Below are 20,905 nucleotides of genomic sequence, written 5' to 3'. Positions count from 1 at the left end.
ACCCCCCATGCACCGGGACGGGGATGGCCCCCCTTCACACCTCGCACCGGGATGGGGATAGACCCCCCCCATCCACAGCTTGCACTGGGGTGGTGACGGACCCCTGTGCACCGAGATGGGGATAGGCCCCCTACCCACACCTCACACTGGGATGGGGACAGCCCCCCATGCACTAGGATGGGGACAGCCCCCCCTCAGATAGCCCCCCCCCTCCACACCTCGCACCAGGATGGGGACAGCGCCCTGGGCACACCAGGCGCCCCCCCACCAGCTCGCCTCTTCCCGCGGCGCGACCTGGCAGAAGCCAAATTTTAGGGGTTTTTTTTTTTAATCCTTAAAAAAAAATGTTTCTACAATTAAAAACAAGCCATGACAAAGGCAGCTGCTGGAAGGCAGCCCAGGGCCCAGCCCAGGGCCCAGCTCGGGTCCCGCTGACGCCAGGGAAGGTGCAATGAGGTGCCCTAAACAGCCCCCACCACCCTGTGTACCCCTCCCCACCTTGGTTCCTTGGTCCAGGGTGCATCTGCAACCACCCCTGCAAGTGGGTGCTCGCGGAGGGGGGACTGGGGTGCTGCCGGGGCACCGTTTCAGGGACAGAGCTGGTGACTCATGAGGTTGCAAGCGGGAAATCTGTGCCTCAAAACTAAGGTGCTGGGATGGGCGAGAAGGCAGCAAGCCTGCGAGGGGCTCGCCGCCCTCCTGCCTTTGCACCAGAGAAACTAGAAACCCACAGAAGACGGAGAGTTTATATGTTATATATATATATATATATAAAAAAAATAGATGTGCGTAGTTGTAGTGTTGATACTGATGGTTAAAAAAACAGATACCAGGCTGGTGCTGCACGATCCACGTGCAGCCCTACATTCTGCTGAGAGATGCAGACGGTCTGGCAGGTACGTCTGCGGGACGGATGCTGCCCCGGGGCCGCTGCAGCGCTGGTCACATCGCAGACTTCATCTCCCACTCCTGGAGAGTGAGCGAGATGGGTGGTCAAACCCCTCACATCCCAGCCTGGCATGTGGTACCCGGCTCACCTTAACTCTGCCCACCCCACGCAGCTCCCGGCCGGTACCTTTCTCTTCTGCAGCACTTTTCCCTTCTCAATGATGACTGGGGAGGGAGATGGCTTCAGGGCGCTCTTTGCCGACGCTGTACGCTTCAACAGCGGTGTGAGGAATGAGCCCTGCTGGAAAAACACAGCGGAGAGAGGGCGATGCCTGCCCTCCCGAACCCTTTGCACGCCCTGCAGCCCGTGCCCTCCCTGGTGTCCATCCCCCGTGCCCCCCCCCACCTCGGAGCCAGCCGAGCTGGCGGTGGCGGCGATGTGGCCCTTCAGTGACTTGCCGATGGCCAGCAGGTTCATCTCGGAGCCGGCTTTCAGCCTGCCCTTCATGCGGCAGGCCCTCTCCAGCTGCCCCACCTTCTCCTCCAGCTTGGGGAAGGCTCTCTTCCCTGCAAGGACAGCAAGGGTGCTGCCAAGCCCGGGGACCCCACGACCCCACCGGCTGCTCGTGCAAGGGCCAGGCACCCCCCAGCACAGGGACAGAGCCCCTCTGAGGTCCTACCTATGAGGATATCCAGCCCATCCCGAGCCCCTTTCCTCTCAGGCAGTGTCAGGGTGCACTGGGACTGGGAGAGATCCCTGCTCCAGAGCTTGGGGCTCACCTTCACCCGCTGCGGGCTGGCAGCCCTGCCCTGGAGAGCTGCTGCTGATGCTGGGGAGGAAGGGCAGAGGGAGGATGCTGGGAGGAAGGGCAGAGGAAGGATGCTGGGGAGGAAGGGCAGAGCAATCACGGCACAACACCGTGCTCATGGGCACCGCAACCTCCATCACGGCACATGGGACTGGGGTGCCCAGGGGGACCCCGCTGCTCCCCTCAGTGGAGCATCCAGTCCCAGCTCACCTGCCTGCGAGGGCAGGGTGCTGCCCGGGGTGTTGCTGCAGGCACCGGTGGGCAGCGCAGACACGGGTCTCTTGCGCTGCCCTTGCACTGCTCGGTCCAAGCTCTGCTGCTGTGGAAGGAAGCCCGGGACAAGCCCATGGGCAAGTGATGGTGGGAGTCCATCTCCCTTGCCCTGGGGCTTGCTTGGGGGGGCAAAGGTGCATCAGCAGAGGTTACCAGCTGCTGCAGCCGCTCCATATTGGAGTAGAGATGCTTGGGGGCCTCAGCAGATGGGAGCTGCCCAAAGGGGTCGTCCATGTAGGTGTTGGGGGTCGAGACACGGCGCAGCAGCAGCCCGCTGCAAGCAGGAGGGGGGTCCCGTTAGTCCCATTACTGCCCGCAGCCCTGCAGCAGGGTGGGAGGGCTGGGGCTGGCCGTGCCCCAGCCAGCGTCTCCTTACCCTGCAGCAGGGCAGCCGCTGGCATCACCCAGCCTGGGGGTCTCGGTGCAGGGGCTGTCACTGGCCAGGTCCCCTCTTCCCCTGGCCCGCAGGGTCTTCAGCCAGGCTTCCCTTTCCTCATCTGAACAGGTCTGGCGTGGGGCAGAGGGTCTGGGCTCAGCAGGCCCCCCCCAGTGAGGGGTGTGGGGGGCTCGGGGGTGCTGCAGCGGTTGGTCACCTGCAGCAGGGCGAGCTCCCGGCCCCGCTGGGCGATGCGGATGCGGAGGCGTTGGGGAGAGCTGGCGGCCACCCCCGGGGAAACCTCGCAGCTCTCCAGCCGCAGGGCGCAGACGGGGCGCTGGGCACCGCCGGGCTCGGGGAACATGCGCAGGGCTCCCTGCCGCACCGCGCACCACAGCCGCTGCCACCGCCCGCGCAGCCGCACCGCCAGGAAACCTGTGGGTGCGTCCCCTGTCAGCAGTGGCACGGGGTGCAGGGACACCCCCTCGCCCAGTCCCCATGCACCGCACCTCCTTTAGCGTCCTCTCCGGGCCGGGGGCTGCGGGCTGGGCTCTGCCGGGAGCAATCTTCTTCCTCCTCCTTGCCGAGCTGGGACCTGACAGCCTGAGATCCAGAAAGCCCAGTCTCCTGCAGATTTTAAGCCCCCTGCACCCTGACCCCCACCCCACGGCGATGCAACCCCCCCGCCCCAGCATCACCCGACAGGGACAGTGGGACAGGGAATTGGGGTGTACTCTCAATATCCCCGGCAGCCCCTTTCCCGTGACTGGGTTTCCCAGGGGAGGACAAGCGGCTCACCCTGCTGAGCCTTGAGGAGGGTGATGCTGGGACACTGATGGCTGCCAGCCCTATCGGGGCATCGCTGCTGACCTCTTCGATCACCTGCCGAGGGAGAGAGGGAACACTGCAGCCCTGGGCTCCTGCTTCCCCATCTAATGGGGCTCCAGGCACCCCCAGGATGGGAGAGGAGCTGGGGACAGATGGGGTCGTCCCCAGCCACCCCAGGAGCACCCCAGCAGGTCTGTGCCCCTGTTTCTCCCTCCTGCCCATGCAGAGCTCTGCCAGGCTGCAACACCTCCAAACCTTCCTCCAGTCCTCAGCCTGCTGCCGGCTCTGGAAGCCAATGACCAGCGCCTCGCCCGCTGTCCCCGTCACCTTCAGGATGTGCGGCATCTTCTTGCCACGCTTGGCTTTGTAGGCGACGTGGCAGCCCCGCAGGTCCAGCTCCAGCACCGGCTGCGGGTCTGCGGCACACCTGAAGCACTGTGGAGGCACGGTGGGGTCAGCAGAGCTCGGGGACCCATTCCCACCCTCCATCCATCCTCCTCCGGCCGCTCACCAGCAGCACGTGCTCCCGGATGATGAAGAGCTGCTTCGCCCACTGTCCCAGCCAGCGCTTCCTCCAGAGGAAGCCGCAGAGCTGCGCCTCGGGGTGACCAGGGGGTTCAGCATCGGGGCCAGCGGCCAGTGGCCGCCGCAGGTAGTGGGCACGGTCCGTCACACCATCCTCATCCTCCCCGTACGACTCGTAGTGGCTGCTGTCGCTGTCGGCACCACCTAAGAGCCAGGATGGTGTTAGGGTGCTGGGTGCATGCGGGTGCCGGGGAGGGGGCGCGGAGGGGTGCTCACCAGAGCCAGTGCATCTGCCAGGGCCAAGGGGTTCGGCATCTTCATAGGAGTCGTCAGCTGGTGGGGATGGCGAGACACCCGGCACCTTGCTCTGGGGAGAGAAGGGGAGCTCCAAAGGTGCTGCCCCAGGGTGAACCCCACGGGGTCCCCAAGGGGTGGCTGGAGGGCTCTGCCTGGGCCTGACAGGCAGCATGGGAATCTTCCCAGCCTGGCCAGACCCCTGTGTGAGCAAGGCTGCAGTGCAGGGATGGGCACCGGGTGGCCCTCTCCCATCCCCTGTCCCATCCCTGTGCTGCTGGCCGAGCCCCACTGCACACCCGCAGCCCCCCAAACTCTCCACCGCCCACCCTTACCCCTCCACGCCGGCTCAGGGTGCTGGCTGGTCGGTACTCGCAGCCTCTTCCTCCTGTTGCATCCACTGTCCTGGTTCCTGGGGGGAAAAGCGGGACTGGCAGCGATGTGCCAGGTCGGCGAGGAGCCGGGCATCCCCGGCCGTGCCCGATGAGCCGCCGGCGGAGACGGGGTTCGGGTCAGAGCGAGCGACTCACCCGGGCTGGCCCGGCCCTGCGGGGTCCCCGGGGAAGGGGAGAGGCAGCGCATGATCATGTACTCTGCATCCTCTGCTGCGGGGGGAGCACCCAGTCACAGCCCTGCTCCCGGCCCCTCCCTGCTGCCCACCGGGCACTAACCGGGGGCCACCCCGTGCCCCCCCGCCCACAGATCCATGCTCACACGGGGGGCTCTGCAGCCGGGAGAGGAGATCGGCCACCGACTTCTTCTTGGCCCGAGCTGCGGCGCTGAGGCTTTCCCGGTCCAGGATGAGCAGGAAGGACCGCAGGTCCGACAGCAGCTTGTCCAGGTCTGCAGGGGACAGGGACGTGCCATCACACCCCGCCAGAGGAGGGGGCAGGCAGGGATACCCGTCCCCTGCCCGCTGCACTGGGCAGGGCTGGAAGGGGCTCTCCGATGCTGAGCAGACAGACATGGGGGTTACGTGCCCCGTGCCACCGGCCGAGCCCCCGCTCCCGGCACCTGCCCCGGCTCTGCACAATCCCTCTATTGACGGGCCCGGGGTGCTGGGGGAGGATGAGGAGGGGGGACGGGGACCTGCGCCGCTGAAGGCTCCTCTGTGTGCGCTCACAGAGCGGGTTTGTTCCCGGTTGGGCGAGGGGAGCCGGGGATGGGGGCCGCGCCGGGCAGCCCAACGTGCTGCTCCTCTGTGCTGCGGAGGAGGAGGAGGAGGAGGTGGCATGGCACATGGGAGTAGCTGATGGAGCCGCTCCGGGCATGCCGAAAATGCTGAGTATTCACCCGCTGCCCGCTCCAAGGGCAGGGAGCGGGGTCAGGCCGGGGACCCTGACCCTGCTGTGCCAAGAGGGAGGGATGGAGCAGGACAAGGAGCTGTTTTGTGCCTCCTCACCCCGGCCGGGGAAGCTGGGAGTCCTGTGCCATGTGCAGCAGGATGGGACAGCCCTGCCTCTGCCCCATGGCCTCCCCTGGGGTGGGGAAGACCCAGAAGGGCTACAGGCATGGGGAGAGGGTCCCTCCAGCCCCGAATGGTGGCAGCCCTATCAGCTCTGGGTCCAAGCAGGGGTTTCCTGTGCTGGAGGAGCACATGGCAGAGCAGGACCATGCACACCCCCAGCCTGGCCCCTCGCCCCGCTTCTGCAGAGGCCCCTCGCCCTGGGCACCTCCAGCTGCCACTGCAGGAGTGGGCAGATACCCCCCAGCCCCCCCACCCCGGGTCGCTGCCTGCCTCCCCCCTTGCTCTTCCCTGCTGTGCATCTGGAAGTAGTTTGCATCGCTCTGCTCCGGCCACTCCAGGCTCTGCTCCCTACTCCCAGCTGGGATAAAAAGTTGCAGACCCACTGTCGAAACCCACTACCTCCTGGCACGGGGCCTGGCTGTGCCGGCTCCCCCCACGCCGCCCCGCTCCATTCCCAGCCTCCCTCCTCGCCGTCCCCTTGCCATCTCCCGCAGGAAAAGGGACAACACACAGCTGGCTGGGATGCTGCCCTGGTGATGTCCCGTAATGCCCTGGGTGACCCCGGCATCCCTGTGCCCTGCCTTTTCCCTGCATCCCACATCGATCCAGGCTGGTGGGGATGCAACGTGCCCCCAGAGACAGTGGCAGCCCCCAGGGAAGGTGAGGGCAGGTGGGGTGAAGGAGCCCACTGGTACCATGGGTGTTACAGAGGACGTGGGAGAAGCTCCAGTGGAGATGCTTGCATGGGGGGAGCACTGTCCCCCTCGCCTGGGTCCCCAGCCTGGGGAGTACACACCCCTGCCTGGGGGGAGAGGAAACATCTGGCAGGGCAGTGAGGCTGAGCAATGCCGGAGCTGGGCCCAAACATCTGGATTTCCCTGGAAACTGGGGAAGGGAAGGGGGGGACCAGCTCCCTGTGGGGGACTGGTGGCGGGGGCTGGGGCAGGGGCTGGCCGAAGGGACCTACGGGCAGAGTGTGAGCGTGGGGAGGATGGGGACCGTCCCCCGTGCCCGGGTGACTGGCTCTTCCTCTCCCTCCCTCTCTCCTCTCCTCCGCCCAGGCCGAATTCCTCGGCAATGACATCTCTGTCCACTCACCCCCTCAGCCCTCCCTGCGTCCTCCCCCTGCGCTCCCCCCGGCCAGCCCCGATGCCCTCGGTGGGGCTGGGGAGCCGTGCCCAGAGGTGCCCGGCCATGCCCACCAGCCTGGCGCGGAGCAGGCAGGAGCTGGGCTTGCCCATGAGGCCGTGCCAGCTGCCTGCTGCCAGGGCCAAGGGAAGGCAGCCGAGATGAAAAACAGCTGCCTCGGTCTCAGGGCGGAAGGAAAACGACCCCCCCCCCCCAAAACACACAGCCGTCTCCTAGCAAAGCGCCCTGCTCCTGCAGGACATGGCCCAGCCCGACGGCACCCTCATCCTCAAAGGAGGAGGAGGAAGGAGAGAGCTGCCCAAGGGATGCCAGGGGAGCGCAAGAGCCCTGGGTGATCCCAGCACCTGGGGGATTCGGGGCTGGCACCTCTGCCCCGTGGCCACAAGCATTTTTCTCCGTGCAACGAGGGGCAAGAGGTACCTGGGCTCAGCCCCGCTCCCCAGTGGGGCGCAGGGGGGAGCAGCATCTCGGGGACACCCCAGGGCCCTGCTCCGGTGCTTGAGGCAGCTCTTGCCCAGCATGGGATGACTCAGAGGAGGAGGCTGGAGGCCGCCCCAAGCTCAGAGCTGCTCCTGGCCGCAGCATGACCCATCACTGCGGGGAGGCTCTGGGCCATGGCTCAAGGGCGGAGGCGCTCCCCCCACGGCCCCTGCGCCCCCAAATTGCCCCGGGGGGGTGCTGGCAGACACGCTGGCATCCCGCACCTTGCCATGCCACTGTGCACCGGCACCCCGCTGTGTTCGGGGGCACCCAGGCGCTCCATCCCTGCTCTGACACCCCAAGCCCTGACACCCACCCTTCACTCCTTGCACCCCTTCCCCCCCCAGCACCCATCCCACCTCCCCAGACCCCCCAATTTCCCCCTTTTGCACACTATCCTCCTTCCCGTGCACCCCCTTTCCCCTCCCACACCCCATTTGCACCCTTACACCGCCGTGGGCACCCCCACGCCCTTCTCCACCCCCACGCAGCCTCACGCACACTCTCTACCCTCTTTTTCCACCCCTTTGCAGGCTTGCAACCTTCCCTCCCCCCAGCCTTGCACCCCTTTGTACCCCACCCCCTTACCTCTCTGCCGGGCCATGGTGCGGGCGTGCTCACATCGCGGCGGGATCGGGACCGGGATCGGGACCGGGACCGGGACCAGGACCGAGCTGGCCCGGCTCGGCTCGCACACGCCCTGCGGGCCCCCAGCACAGCCCGACCGGGGCGGAGGGGAGGCGGGGAAGGACTCCTCATCCTCCTCGGAGCACCACCGCCATCTGCAGGGACCCGGGGCCGGGGGCGGGCGGGGAAAAAGCAAAGCCACGGAGCCGGGCTGGATAAAGCCATTTCACCTTTAATTGTAAGCAAAAAATCACTCTCACGCGGATTCTCCGACACCAGCAAATAAAATAAACTCTAACAAAACAGAGAAAGTGGATCACCGTAGTCCAGTCAGAAAACAACCCATATTTATATATATATTTATAGATATGTCGTTCGTAGAGTAGCAGTGAAAGGCAAGTATGGGCCAGTGATTTCCCGATAAATTACATTCTTTACATCCCAACAAGGTCTAGCGGCTGGAGAGTGGCTGGAAACAGAAACCGGGGAGCGTGGGGGGTTGGGGGGTGTCGGGGCAGAGGGGTCCTGCCCAAAGAAGAGGGGATGGGAGAAGAGGTGTGAGAAGGGAAGGTGCTGCCTGGTGCCGAGCCCTGCCTGCACGGCCGCGGGGGACCAGGCAGCGCTGCCCAGACCCCAGCGGCCACGGTGCCCGTGGAGCCGTGCCCTGCTCCGTTCTGCCTGGCTGCATCGCCCCATTGCCCTGGCTGCATCGCCCTGGTGCATCGCCCCATTGCCCTGGCTGCATCGCCCTGGTGCATCACCCCAGTGCATCACCCCACTGCGGGCGCATCTGCAGTTACAAATGCAGCAGAAGCTGCCCCAGGGTCCCACTGAGACCCCCGCTCTGCCACCCCCTGCCCCATCCCACAGTGCTTCACCTCGCCAGCATCCCAGCCCTGCCCTCCGCCAGCCCGGTGCCGGGCAGGTTTTGGCAGTGTACGTGTCCTTGCGGTCCTCGTTGCAGCAGCTGGCACAGGAGGGACCGGGGGGGATGTTAAAATGGGGCCTGGAGGGGGGCAAGGCGGGATGCTGGCCTGGCTTTGCTGGGAACACATCGGTCTGGCAGTGAGTCAGCCCCCAGGCTCTTCCCAAGTCTCGGGGTGAAGGTGCGGGGGCAGAGGGGCACCCCGGGTGCAGGGGCTGGAGGCAGCTGACACCCCACTGCCCGCACACTGGAGCCGGCACGCTCTCAGCTGGCCAAAAGCAGAGCCAGGCACTGCCTCTGCCAGCATGCTGGGGGGGAGAGGGGGGCACAAAGCACAGAGACACCCCCCCACACACCTCCCCTCCTGGCTGAACCGTGCCTGCTCTGGGGCAGGGTCTGCCCCCAGCCCCATCACCCCGCTGCAAGCTGGGCACGAGCCCCCCCAAGCCCTTTCCCCGCAGGAGGAACGAGGTGGGGGGCAGAGCCAGGGGCCTGGGGGAGAGGGGAAGGGGGAATCCTAGTAAAAACCGGCTGAGAGCCCTAAAGCGGTTACACGGCGCGACACGGACTGAGCTCGGGGCCGAGGTGGGCTCAGAAGAGGAAGGCTTTCTTCTTCAGCTCGTTGCGCTTCCAGAGGGCCAGCTTGCTGAACTCCTCGGGGGGCATCTCAAAGACCCGCAAGAAATCCTCGGGGGAGAGGTGCCGCTGCGGGAGGAGAGGAGGGTGATGGGGTGCCGGGTCCCCCCCTCCGCGCCCCTCTGACCCCGGTTCAGCCCCTACCTCCAGCCTGGTCCTGTCCACGCCGGGCGGCAGCTTCACTCGGCCTCTGTTTGTCACCATCAGCATTTCGTAGGGGTAGATCTGCAAGGGTGGGGCTATAAGACCCTCTTCAGAGCCCCCCCACCCCTGCCCAAGCCCCCGCAGCCCCCAGCCCTGCTCACCTTTTGCTCCAGCATGCTGGGAAGGGAATTGCCTCTGTCCATGCGCCCACGCTGGCCGTTCTGAGGGGGCAAAGCCCGATGTCAGCTGTGACCCCCACCTCCCCAAAGGCCTTCCCTCTCCCACCCGAACTGAAGCCAAGGTGATGGGCTCCAGTGCGAGGACTGGCACACCCACCCTCCCCACCTCCAGCTCTCCCCACTCCTCTCCACAACCCATCAGAGCAGTGGCCCCAGTGTCCGTCCCCCCCACCCTGGTGTACGTCACCCTCTTGTGGGGTCTCCGTGCTGGCAGCCAGACGAGTGCTTACCTGTAGGCCTGGAAAACAGAGAGGATCAGGGCTTAGCCCTGGGGACCCCCCACTACGTCCCCTCATCATCCTCCCTCTGGTGATGAAAAGCCATGAGGGGTGGTTTTCCACCCTCTGCGAAGCCCAGGCTTGCCCCAGCATCCCCCAGCCCTGGGGACACTCCCCATCACTGGGGACACCCCTCAACCTCCAGAACATCCCCGCATCCCCCGGGACATCCCCTGCATCCCCTGGGACATCCCCGCATCCCCCGGGACGTCCCCGCATCCCCTGGGACATCCCTGTCTCCCCCAGGACGTCCCCTGCACCCCCTGGGATGTCCCCGCGTCTTCCGGACATCCCCTGCATCCCCCGGGACATCCCTGCATCCCCCGGGACATCCCCGCATCCCCTGGGACATCCCTGTCTCCCCCAGGACGTCCCCTGCATCCCCTGGGATGTCCCCGCATCTTCCGGACATCCCCTGCATCCCCTGGGATGTCCCTGCATCACCCGGGACATCCCTGCATCCCCCCAGGACATCCCTCCATCTCCATGGTCACCCCCACGCCATGGGAGATGCTCACCCGGACTGCCCTTATCGCTGCCTGCCGAGCTGAACTCTGCCGACTGCAGCTGCAAGGGGACAGGGAACAGGGGACAGCATCAGAGCGGTGCCACCCCCAGACCCCGTCCGAGGCCGCGTGGCCCCAGCAGCACGGGGGCAGCCGCCTGCCCACTCACCCGGGTGAGAGTGCTCCTGCCGGAGGCGGGCAGCGAGGAGCTCTTGTAGCTCCCCATGTGCAGAGCTGCAAGAGAGCAAGAGGCGGTCAGAGGTGCAGGCAGGGCCGCAGCACCTGGCAGCAGCGCAGGCAGCCGGCGCCACTGGCTGGGGAAGGGGTGCGGGACAAACATCCCACGTACACGTGTGGAAGGGTGTCCGGTCTGGCAGCGAGCGGGTTTTTCTCCGGATGGGGAGAGATTTCTCCATCTCTTCCTTCAGGATCATCTTCCCAAGGTTGGAGGTGATCTGGGGATGAAGGGACGTGGGTGGGTGTCAGTGTCAGCACGTCCTCAGCCCCTTGCAGGGTGCCCACCCACCCGCTCTGCCCCACACCTTGCTCAGCTCCTGCCTCTGGAGCTCCCGCAGGTTCTTCATCTCCTCTGTCAGGTCCTCCTCCTCCTCCTCCCCTCTCTTGGAGGCCATCCGCTTCCTCCACTCCGTCTCTGGGGGAAAAGAAGGGGTGTTATATCCATCCCCAGCATCCCTGTGGGGTCTCTGTGTGGGAATAAACCCCCTGGTGCAGCCCCTGTTCCCCACCTACCCACGACAGCCAGGGATGGGGGGCATGGCCAGTAGTCGGTCTCGATCTTGGCAGGTTGATTAGGGTCTGGGGGCTGCGCCGCTGGGAACTTGGAGGATTCGATGATCAAGTCCTCTATGAGATGCTTCCCGTGGTGGGGGCCGGGATGGTGCTCTGCGGGGCACAGGGGGGTGAGGCAGCGCCCTGGGGTGCCCCGTCCCGTGGGACAGACACCCCCGCTCACCTTTCTGCCTGTAGATTGGAGGCTTCTTGTATATGTTGAGCTCTGTTGTGTCAGTCTCTGCAAGGAAAAAGGGGGTTGGAGGCTGGGAAGAGGAAGCTTATGGCTCTGGCATGGTGCTTGCCTGGACCCTCTGCCCAGACACCCCTGGTCTGCACCGGTGCTCAGGATCAGGCAGTGCTGAGGGGGGGGTCACAGTGCTGGGGGGGGTCACAGTGCTGGGGGGGGGTCACGGTGACGGGGGACCATACCGGGTCGGTGAAAGTGCTGCACGCTGCTGCGGGCCAAGCTGCTGCCCTGGCGAGAGGAGGGCTGCGGGGTGCTGCCGGGGGTCCGGCTCTCCAGCCACTCCCGGATGACCTGTGGGCAAGCGGGGCTGGTGAACAGCGAGACCCCAGCAATTCGGCTTTGTCCCCCTCCTCCTCGGAGTCCCCACGTGCATCCCAGAGCCGGGGCAAGCGGTGTTATACTCACCTCTGGCGACGGAGGAGGAGAGATGGATTTGGGAGACAGGGAGCGCTGCAGAAGGCAAGAAGCGATTTATTCCAGCAGCCCCACATCTGCCCTCCAGGACTCCTCTGTCCGGGGGGCTTCCCCCCACTGTCCCCTAAAACCAACTGGGGGACGCAAGTGGCCCCAGGGCACCCTCACCTCTCGGCTCCGGGGCAGCTCCATGTGCTCCATGAGCGAGTAGGTGAAATGGGGTTCATAGATCATCAAGTCAGGGCGCTCGATATCCAGGATCGCTTTGTCCTTGGGGATGGCGGCCAAGTCCTTGTAGCCCAGAACCTCATTGTCCATTTTGGCCTGGAAAGAAGGAAAAACACCTTCGTTTCTGGGTGCAGAAAGGGATCGCTGGGAAATGGGGAGGGCTTCCCTGGGGCTGGCACCCTCTGTGGTCCCTCTGGGGTGATGGAGGAAGTCTGGGGAGGCACATCCTGACCCCACGGATGGAGGGATGTGGGGGGGGGAGATGCGAGCGACCTCTTACCACGATGCTGGAGGGCGATCCGGGGACGCTGGACCCGCGGGAGGAACAGACGCTCCCAGGGGAGGTCAGCTGTTGCTGGAGGGAAAAGGGGAGACTTTAGCAAACCTCATCCTCAGCACGGCCAGCCCAGAAAAGGGCTCAGGGTCGTGGTTGGGACCCCGGGGCATGGCAGGGCGGCCCGGGGACACTCCTGTGCCCCACGGACCTCAGTGCACCGGGGCAAAACCTCCTTGGGGATGGGGTATTTCTGGATGGGCGCTGGGGTCTCCTTTGCTCCAGCGTTGTGGTTCAGGGCAGGGGACACCCGGGAGGTGACAGTGGCTTGGCCAGGACACGCTGCCACTAGATGGTGCTGCCAGGCTGGGCTGGGAGGAGGAGGAGGAGGAGGAAGGCAGGGCCCTGCTAGCATCATCCCAGGGTGACTCTGCCAATGTCCTTGGCCACCAGCCCCTGCCCTTGGCCAGCAGCCCCTGTGTGCCTTCCCTAGGTGCAGGGCTCCCCACTGCCTGCATTCCCCCAGCATCCTGCCAACCCTCAGCACCCTTCCCACGCCCCCCAGCACCCTGCCCACGGCCCCCAGCACCCCTACCTTCTGCAGTCTTTCCATTCAGCTGCGGGCTGGAGAGGCTGTGTCAGTCACAGGGTCCTGCATGGGGAGAGCGGGGGTTTCAGGGCACGGCCAGGGTGGGCACAGAGCACCCCAAGGTCGGTCCCAGGGTGAGGTGCCTGAGGACAGCAGGACTGGCTCCCCACCACCCTCCTGCCATGGGGCTGAGCCCGGCAGCCCCCCGCACACTGGACCCTAATGCAGCATGAGGCTGGCATGGCCCCACTGTCAAATACTGATGCGCTGGTAGCAGGACAGGCTTGCTGGGGAATGCCACCATCCCCAGGGTGGCCGAACAGCTCCAGGTCTGCCCCGGCGCAGGGGAGAGGCACTGGGGCATGCCAGACCCCCACTCACCGCTGCCTCTGTGGCTCCACATCCCTCTGGGCACTAACGCCGGGCTGGGACTCGGGCGCTGCCTCTGCAACGGAGACGAGAGAGGTGACAGTGACTTGCAGGATGACAAGGGTGTGAAGCTCAACCTCGTCCTCCCGCTGTCCCTGCAAACCTCCCCCCCACCGGTGCCCGCAGCACCCTGCCCTGCTGCGTGCCACCCCTGCCCGTGCCGGCTGCCGGCCCCGCTGCCCGTCCGGCGGCGCGGCGGCTGCTGACGAGAGCTGGCAAGCAGAGCAGAGGTAATGAAGCCCTTTGTCCACCGGCAGCGAGCAGCCTCGAGAAGGCTCCAGCGGCAGCGGGACGGGCGTGCTGCACTCAGCCCCTGCCCCGCAGCCCCCCGGGCCTGAGCCCTCCCTGTGCTTTAAACCCACAATGCCACACACAAAGGGGAAAATTCCCTATTCTCCTCAAAACTTCTCCTTTCAGAGGGGAGGGCGTTAGGAAAACCTCGTGCAATCCAGGCAACAACAGCAGCGTGGAGCCCTCCAGCCTTGAAGCCCCCCCCCTTGCTGCCCTAGCAGCCTGTGCACAGGGCTGGGGAGATGCCACCGCCTCTGGGGACCCCAGCCCCATCACCCTCCAGCCCCACGGCTCCCACCATGGGCGCAGAGCCCATCTCGGCGGGATGCAGAGAGGGAGAAGGACCAGATCTGACAAAGCCCGGAGCATCTTCCAGCTGCTGGCAGCCAACCCTGCACGAGGTACCGCCCTGGGCTCGCTCCTCCGAGGGTCGAGCCGGGACGAGAAGGCTCTTCCGGCAGCTCCGGGCTTGAGCCGCTCCATGCAGTCATCATCCCTCCTTTGAGACCACTCTGCCACCAAAAAACCCCAGCTTTGGCACCAGGAGGGGGTCCAGACCCACTCATACCCATGCCCAGCACCTCCCGGCCCTCCCAAGGGTCTGCAGGACCCGGTGCCAATGGGACGGGCACCCCTGGATCGGCACCGAGCACGGCACAAGGCGGCATTGTCCGGGCGAGCAGCGGCCATCCCGCGCACCCATGAGCTCACACTTTCCAGCGACAGAGCCAGAGCAGTCCCCCGCCTCCGGCTCGCACCCCACGGGGCTGGGGGCACGGGTGGGCTGCGGGCAGGCGGTGTGGACACGGTGGCACGCAGCGGCGGTGGCGGTGAGCAGATGGATGAGATAGCAAATAGCAGGAGGCAGAGGAAGCGGCAGAGGCCGGCGGGAGGGTGGGTGCGGGGACGGGTGGATGCGGATGCTGACGGGGAAGGAAAACAAGCCTGAGCCAGGGGTGCGGAGAGATGCCGTGACGGAGCCAAAGGGCTGGCGAGCGGTGCCGGGGCTGCACAACCAGATCAGGCATGGTCGTCTCCCCCTGGCTGGAGGACCCGGGGACACCTTATCTGAAGCAGACAGAGCCACCGCCCCGATGGCAGCCTCTCTCCCCATGGCAACCTCCAATCTCCCTGGCAGCCCTCGCTGGCAAGTCCCCCACATGCTCCCTTGCTCGCCAAGATAAGGCCGACGCGGCACGTGTTTGGGATTTTCCTGGCCAGGAGGGTGAGGGGAAGCGGGGCAAGGTGGGGTAACGCCATGACCCCCCTCCTGGGGTGATGCTGTGGGTACCCACGGCGCTTTGCCGGAGCGGGGAGAGAAAGGTGCCGGGTAGGGATGCATGGGAAAAGGGAAAACAGTGGAGGGATGGACAGATGGACACACCACGTGCCGGTGGGGCGTGCCAGTGGGGCTTGCCGGGCTGCAGGGGTGCTGCGCCCCCCCCGCACGGCACCTCCCGGGGGGAGGGGGGGCCGGGGGGAGGGCTGCCGCTGCAGCGGGAAGAGGCCAGTTCCCTCCTCCCCACCCCGAGGAAATCCGGATTTGACTTTTCGCAGCCACCAAAGCCATCAGCGCCCGGCACCCGGGCCAGGGGCCAGGCTGCACGAAGCCCTGCCTCGCCCAGAGGGGAGCAGGCAGGGACCCCCAGCCTTCCTTCCTTCTCCCTTGTCCTCCTCACTGCCAGCCTTGCCTTTGTCGTTGTGCTGGGCATGAAAACTCTGCCGCTGCCCCGGCTCCCCGCCAGCGGCGGAGCAGGGGGACACGGCGGGGTCACAAGTTCCCCGAACAGACGGTTCCCGCCAGCCCTGGGAACGGCTTCTGGTACTTCCCAGCCCAGCCCTGGCCTCCTCCTCCTCCTCCTCCTCCTCCTCCGGCTGCAAACCCCAAATAAACACAGCTGGGGAGAGGCAGCGAACATCCTCCCCACCTCGCCAGGGGAAACCGAGGCACTGCCACACACGGGGGCCCCATCAGCAACTCGATCGCGGCGGGGCCAAGCTGGCGGGGAGCACGTGGGTCCCCGACCCGCGTCTCACCGGTGTCTGGTTCCTCCTTTGTCCTGTTTCTCGCCCTTTCCCTCTCCGCCAGAGCATCGCCCGGCAGAGGAGAGCGACCCTTTAGCTATTGACAGCCCATTGCTTCCGTGCCGTTGCACCCTGCCCGGCACAGCCCTGCCGAGGGACGCCTCGGTGGCCTTAAAAGCCATCAGCTGCCAGTGCCTGGCCCCTGGGATTTTTCCATCCCTTGGGGAGGAGAGTGCACCCTGCCCAGCTCCCCTCCCGTGGACACAGGGCTGCTCCGTGCCTCAGTTTCCCTGCCTGGGGGGAAACAGCAGCAATCTGCCCGCCCCATCCAGGAGCAACTGGAGATGAAGGGGGCATTTCCACCTCCTCCAGCTGCTCATTTCCTCCCATCCGAGGGATCTGGGCAACCCAGCGGCTCTCCTGGCCACCAGCCCTGCCAGGAGGCTACAAGCCCCCCCCGAAAGTTTCAAGTGGGGATGTGTGGTGCTCGCCTTAAAGCTCCTAGATGGGGGGCTCCATCCCTGGCCCTCCGTGCCCCGATGGCCACGCCACAGCCTGCTTTGGGCAGCGGCTCACGTGGCACATAATCTGGGATTAAAATGGGATTAGCCTGCTCATCCCACATGCAGAGGGGCCGGGAGGGACCCGCCGGGGGTGTGTGTGGAGGCTGCGGCCCTCTGGGGCTCCCAGCACGGGTCTGGTGATGCCCCCGGTCTCTGAGGACCCCCCAGCTCTGCTGGCCCCGGGCACTGCCCTGCAGGATGCCCTGCATTGAGCGCCATGGGGTGGCGGGTCCCTGGGTACCCTAATGCTGGGCATGGGGCCACCGCAGCGAGGCACCCACCTGGCGGTGGGATGCAGCCAGGGGCTCCCTGGGGCCAAGGTGGCAGCTGGTGGCTCAGGTCTTCCCAGGAGAGGCTTGGCTTAGCCCTGCCTGACCACCTACCTGCACACCCACGGCCACGAGCTGACCCCCCCCCTGGCTTTGCACCCCAATTCTGCCCCCCCCCTCAGGTAGCTCCCCCAATGCTTTGTAGCAGTAGGGCGATGGGAGTTTGGCCTCTCGGTGCCTTGCCAGTGGGGCTGGATGGGGCCAGGAAGAGTAGGGGGACTGCAAAGTCCATGCCCATGGTGAGACCCTGACTTCCACAGCCCCACCACACTGTATTACAGGGAGCATCAAACCCCATCACAGCCTGCGACTGGGGGGGAGTGGGATGGGGGTGCCCCCCAAAAAGCAAGAGCGCTGAGACCCCACAAACTCACTCCACAAGTGGGGCTGGGAATAGCTAAGCTGCTCTGACCTCCTCCCTTGGGATACACGGTGCCGATGGCAATGCCCCCAGGGAAGGAGGACAGGGGGTGTCCCTGCTCCGCTGGCAGTGCCCGAGCCCTGCTGGGGGGGTGTCCCGGGGGGTGTGGGGTGACGTGGGGTGCTGGGAGCACTGCAGAGGGGACACGGGTGGGAGCCCTGGGAGGGGTACCCCCGTCAGCGATGGAACCCGTGTCCCCATGTCCCCGCCTCGGGTCACCGCCCTTCCTGTCCCCACGGCCCCCCGGCAAGGGCAGCTGGCTTTGCAGTGCCAGGCGTAGGGAGGGGGCACGGCTGCACCCCACGGAGAACACGGGGACGATGAGATGTGGGGCTGTACCCAGCCCCCAGGGGAGCAGGGGCTACGCAAGGCCAGGGGAGGGGGAGCGGCGACACCGCAAGGCAACGGTGCCGACCCCGATGAACCGTCCCCCCCACCCCCCCCGCCAGACACCCCTGGCTGTGTGTCCCCCACCCATGGCCACCTCCCTCCCCTCTCCCCAACGAGCCACGCAGGGCACAACCACTCACCTAGGGACGGGAACACCGCATACCTCCAGCCGTGGGGAGCTGTGGGAGGACGCCCCTCGCCTCCTTTGCTCGCCTGGCCACCAAATTACCCCACGGGCCACCGGGCCGGCTGCCCTGGCTGCGGCCGAGCCACCGCCGGCACGCTGCGGCACGCATCCGAGAGCGTGACGGGCAGGCGTGCGAGCGTGCGAGCCTATCTCCCAGCCCCAGCACGCCAGCCACGCCGATAACCGATGCTGGGCGCTGGGTAGGGCGTGCGTGGGTGCATGGGTGGGTGGGCGCGTGGGTGGGTGGGTGCGTGGGTGGGTGCCGCTCGCCTCTCCCCACCTCTGCTGCTGGCTCAGTCTCTTTCCGAACAAGAGGAGAATTAACCGGCATCATGACGAAGCAGTATTCGCTCCCGCCGCTGCTCGCTCCCGCTCCCACCTCTTCCCCGGCACAAAGAGGGAGGAAAACATAAATAAACCCGGCCTGCCCCGCTGCCAGAAATAAGCCGGCTGGTGCCGGGGGTCCCCAGCACCCCCTCCTCCAGCCCCTGCTGCAAACAGAGGATGCAGGTGGGGATGGCATCCCCCGCCCCACCCCACCCCCGGCTGGGGTTTTGGCACCCCCACACCCTGCAATGCTGAGCAGGGGGGCTGAACACCCCACGGCACGTGGGCTGGGCTGCGGCAGGGTGGGTGGTGGGTGAGGATGGCACCCACCCCCTCCCCAGCCTGGGTTTGGGGGATGCTCTGAGGGTGGCGCCCACTCCTTGCTGCCCTGGGAAGGGAAACACAGCAGGAATTTCCATCTGGGGGGGCAAAGAGAGCCCAGCGAGGTGTTGAGCATCTGCTGAAAATCCAGCCCTGATCCCTGCAGGTGCTGCCCTGCCCCAGGGCGCTGCCAGGGAGAGCCTGGAGCCAGGCAGTGGGGAGACCCGCTGCCCCTCCCATCCCAAGCCCCCCAGGTTTTGGTGGCTGTGGTCCAGCCCCTGTCCTCGAGCAGAGCCCCTGGAGCTCAGCGGTGGGGCTGGCCGGTCACCAGGGGCTGGGATGGGGCAGGGCATGGAGCCTACGGCCGCCCCTGTCCCCCCAAACCCGGGCGGCCGGCACAGGAGCGGTGCCATGGCCGGACCCCGCCGGGGGTGGCGAGGCTGCGTTGGTGCCGCAGCACCCAGAGCTGGCGTCTATTCCTGGTTCTGTGTGGGAGAGAGCTGCCTGGTGACAGCAGCTCTGTTTCAGGGTCCTCTCCCCGGCGCTGTGCTCGATGCTCTTTGCTGCCTTGGTTTCCTTCCTGGCTCCAGTGAGGGCCACTGGACCCCCTGGATGCACGTCTGGGGGGATGCATGCCCAGGGATGCAGGACCAGGGGGATGCACACCCCGTGCCCTTTGGTACCCGGGCCAGCTTGGCTTGTTGGACCAAGAGCATCACAGCCTCGGCCCCAAGACGGTCCTGTGGCCCCACACTGGAGGGGCTTCACCCGCCCGAGCCCGGCCAGCCGCCCCCCAGGGCCATGCCCATGAATAATCGAAGCTGCGGCTGCCTCCCCCGTGCTAACCCAGTTTCTCAAGCATGAAGACAACTGCAGCGGCTGCTCAGCGGCTGCCACCTGCGCCCGGGGCTGCTTGGATGCCTGAACCGGCCGTGGCACCCGCTGTGGGCTCAGCCCCCCGCGCCACGAGCCCAGCACCCCGTGGGTGCCTGGGGGGAAGGAGGAGTTTGGAAACGCACGTATCCTGCACCAGCCGGGCACTGCGCACTGGCTTTTACACCCTCGCATGCACCCACCAAAAGCCAAGCCCGGACACGCTCGCCAGAGCCCCCCGTGTGCCCACCGGCCCCGCAGGGTCACCCCTCATCCCGGCGATGCCCTTCAAAGCCGGGCCCAAGACAGGCAGCGGCCAGTCCCCTGCCAGGGGGGGCTGTTGGGGGGGCTGGGGCGTGGGGGCAAAGGGTAGCAGGGCCCTACCTTCAAGGGAGCCCATGGCCCGCCGCAGGCAGGTCTGCCTGTCCGCCGGGAGCCATGCCTGTGCCGAGCATCCCCTCCCCTGCGCCGCACGGCACGTTGCTACAGCGACCGCCTCCCGCCGCAACCGGCTGGAGCTGAGCGATGGAGGATGTACAGGAGCCTCCTTCGGCCTCACCGAGCGATGGAGGGTGTGCAGGAGCCCCCTTCAGCTTTCCCACCCCATGGGATGGGGGCAAGAAGCCTTCCTGCAGCCCCGGGGGGGACGCAGCCCCTGTGCCCCTCCACGAGGCAGCTCTTCAACCCAAAATCGCCCATGCTGCCCCATGGCAGGGCTGCTGGGTTTGCAGGGGACATCGCCCCAGAGGGGCCCGGTGGCAGCAGCCCTGTGAGGGCTGGCTTGGACGTGCCTCAAGGGACACCCAGCCCCGGGGGACACCATCCACTGCCACCCCAGTGATGCCCCCAGTCCGGCTCCTGGGAGCCACCTGGCAGGACTGGGATGCTCTGGGGTGCGAGGACCACAGGGCTGGGGAGAGTTGTAGGGTAGGGGGCTGGCACCCATCGCCCCTGCAGCGAGGTGGATGCTCTGGGGTCATGGCTCGGCGGGGCTGGCCTCGCTGGCTGCACAATCCCCCCGCCAGCAATCCCAGTCCCCCAAGCATCCCGAGGCCCCCTGAGCACCCCCAGCCCGCAGGAGGGCAAAGCCTTGGGAAAGGCTGGGCACGCTGCGGCAGGGCGAGACACCCTCCAGTGCACTTTCTGCACAGAGGACATTCCTGTCCCCACCTCCGCCCCCCGCCCTGGGTCTCACCTCAAAAAACAAGAAAGAAGCAGTGTGAGGGTTTTTTTTTTTCTTCTTCCCTGGCCATAATTAAAAAGGACTCACCCTTCCGAGCCCTTTCTATCCCGGGAGGTCGAGAAGAAAGAGAGGGGAGGAAGGGGAAAACCCTGAAAGAAAAGAGAGGAAGGGCTTGGGAAGGAGAAGAGAAGGGGAGGGGGGGTGGAAAGGGACGGGGAAAAATTAAAGCGGAGATTACACAAAGGGAACTCCTCTACCTTTGAAGCTTTGGCTAAATTGAGGAGGGGGCAGCGGGGGCAGGGAGGGTCCGGACCCAGTCGGCCCCTTTCTCAAAGCCCTCTCCTTTCAAGAAAGTCTCAAATTCCTGCGGAAACAAGGAGCCGGGGTTGTGGGCCGAAGGAAACGGGAGGGGGAAAAAAATTTACCCCAGCCTCTCGGCTAATTCCTGCCCGCCACACCTGGGCAGGCAGCGCCGGGCGCATTGTTCGGCCGTAATTGCTGGGTGTTGCATTTCGCTTCTGCTTTAAAGCTTCATTTAACTCAAACTGTTATAATTTTCTCCCCATTGCCCCCCTAC

General features: G+C 66.0%; 2 protein-coding genes across 10 annotated transcripts; both read right to left on the bottom strand.

The window, feature by feature from the left end:
* Positions 1 to 739: 739 nt before the first annotated feature.
* On the bottom strand, positions 740 to 7,840 carry LOC142048013 (actin filament-associated protein 1-like). 9 transcript variants are annotated; one of them, XM_075074489.1, is made up of 17 exons: positions 7,679 to 7,839; positions 4,708 to 4,836; positions 4,524 to 4,598; positions 4,329 to 4,423; positions 3,976 to 4,066; positions 3,686 to 3,903; positions 3,430 to 3,609; positions 3,145 to 3,228; positions 2,856 to 2,973; positions 2,564 to 2,781; positions 2,347 to 2,477; positions 2,124 to 2,244; positions 1,908 to 2,013; positions 1,569 to 1,718; positions 1,295 to 1,455; positions 1,076 to 1,189; positions 740 to 969 (listed from the first exon to the last, which is right to left on the bottom strand). In XM_075074489.1, the coding sequence occupies exons 1-17, from the start codon at positions 7,692 to 7,694 to the stop codon at positions 943 to 945; spliced, it is 2,034 nt and encodes a 677-aa protein (XP_074930590.1). In that variant the 5' UTR covers positions 7,695 to 7,839; the 3' UTR covers positions 740 to 942. The 9 variants fall into 9 exon arrangements, 8 of the variants coding, with proteins under 8 accessions (XP_074930590.1, XP_074930588.1, XP_074930589.1 ...); XM_075074487.1 differs by having other exon boundaries at positions 1,908 to 2,016; positions 7,679 to 7,837; XM_075074488.1 differs by having other exon boundaries at positions 1,076 to 1,186; positions 1,908 to 2,016; positions 7,679 to 7,836.
* An 89-nt stretch (positions 7,841 to 7,929) lies between these two features.
* Positions 7,930 to 17,824, bottom strand: DMTN (dematin actin binding protein). Its single transcript, XM_075074495.1, is given in 18 exon segments — positions 7,930 to 9,347; positions 9,423 to 9,503; positions 9,584 to 9,643; positions 9,759 to 9,831; positions 9,833 to 9,899; positions 10,458 to 10,506; positions 10,615 to 10,679; positions 10,795 to 10,900; positions 10,988 to 11,097; positions 11,196 to 11,348; positions 11,419 to 11,475; positions 11,667 to 11,775; positions 11,890 to 11,934; positions 12,067 to 12,222; positions 12,407 to 12,481; positions 12,996 to 13,052; positions 13,371 to 13,434; positions 17,578 to 17,824. Coding segments are annotated over 16 exon segments (1,338 nt in total). The 5' UTR covers positions 13,014 to 13,052; positions 13,371 to 13,434; positions 17,578 to 17,824; the 3' UTR covers positions 7,930 to 9,233.
* Positions 17,825 to 20,905: the final 3,081 nt, after the last annotated feature.

The sequence above is a fragment of the Phalacrocorax aristotelis genome, chromosome 24 (assembly GCF_949628215.1).
Source record: "Phalacrocorax aristotelis chromosome 24, bGulAri2.1, whole genome shotgun sequence".
NCBI lineage: Eukaryota > Metazoa > Chordata > Aves > Suliformes > Phalacrocoracidae > Phalacrocorax > Phalacrocorax aristotelis.
This window is presented reverse-complemented; position numbering and strand designations above follow the sequence as displayed.

Excerpts from the sequence above, each read along its gene's own strand:
- LOC142048013 (XM_075074487.1), bottom strand. Across the intron at positions 3,904-3,975 it reads TGGCAGATGCACTGGCTCTG|GTGGTGCCGACAGCGACAGC; the intron begins GTGAGCACCCCT and ends CCTGGCTCTTAG. Across the intron at positions 3,229-3,429 it reads AGGCTGAGGACTGGAGGAAG|GTGATCGAAGAGGTCAGCAG; the intron begins GTTTGGAGGTGT and ends CTCCCTCGGCAG.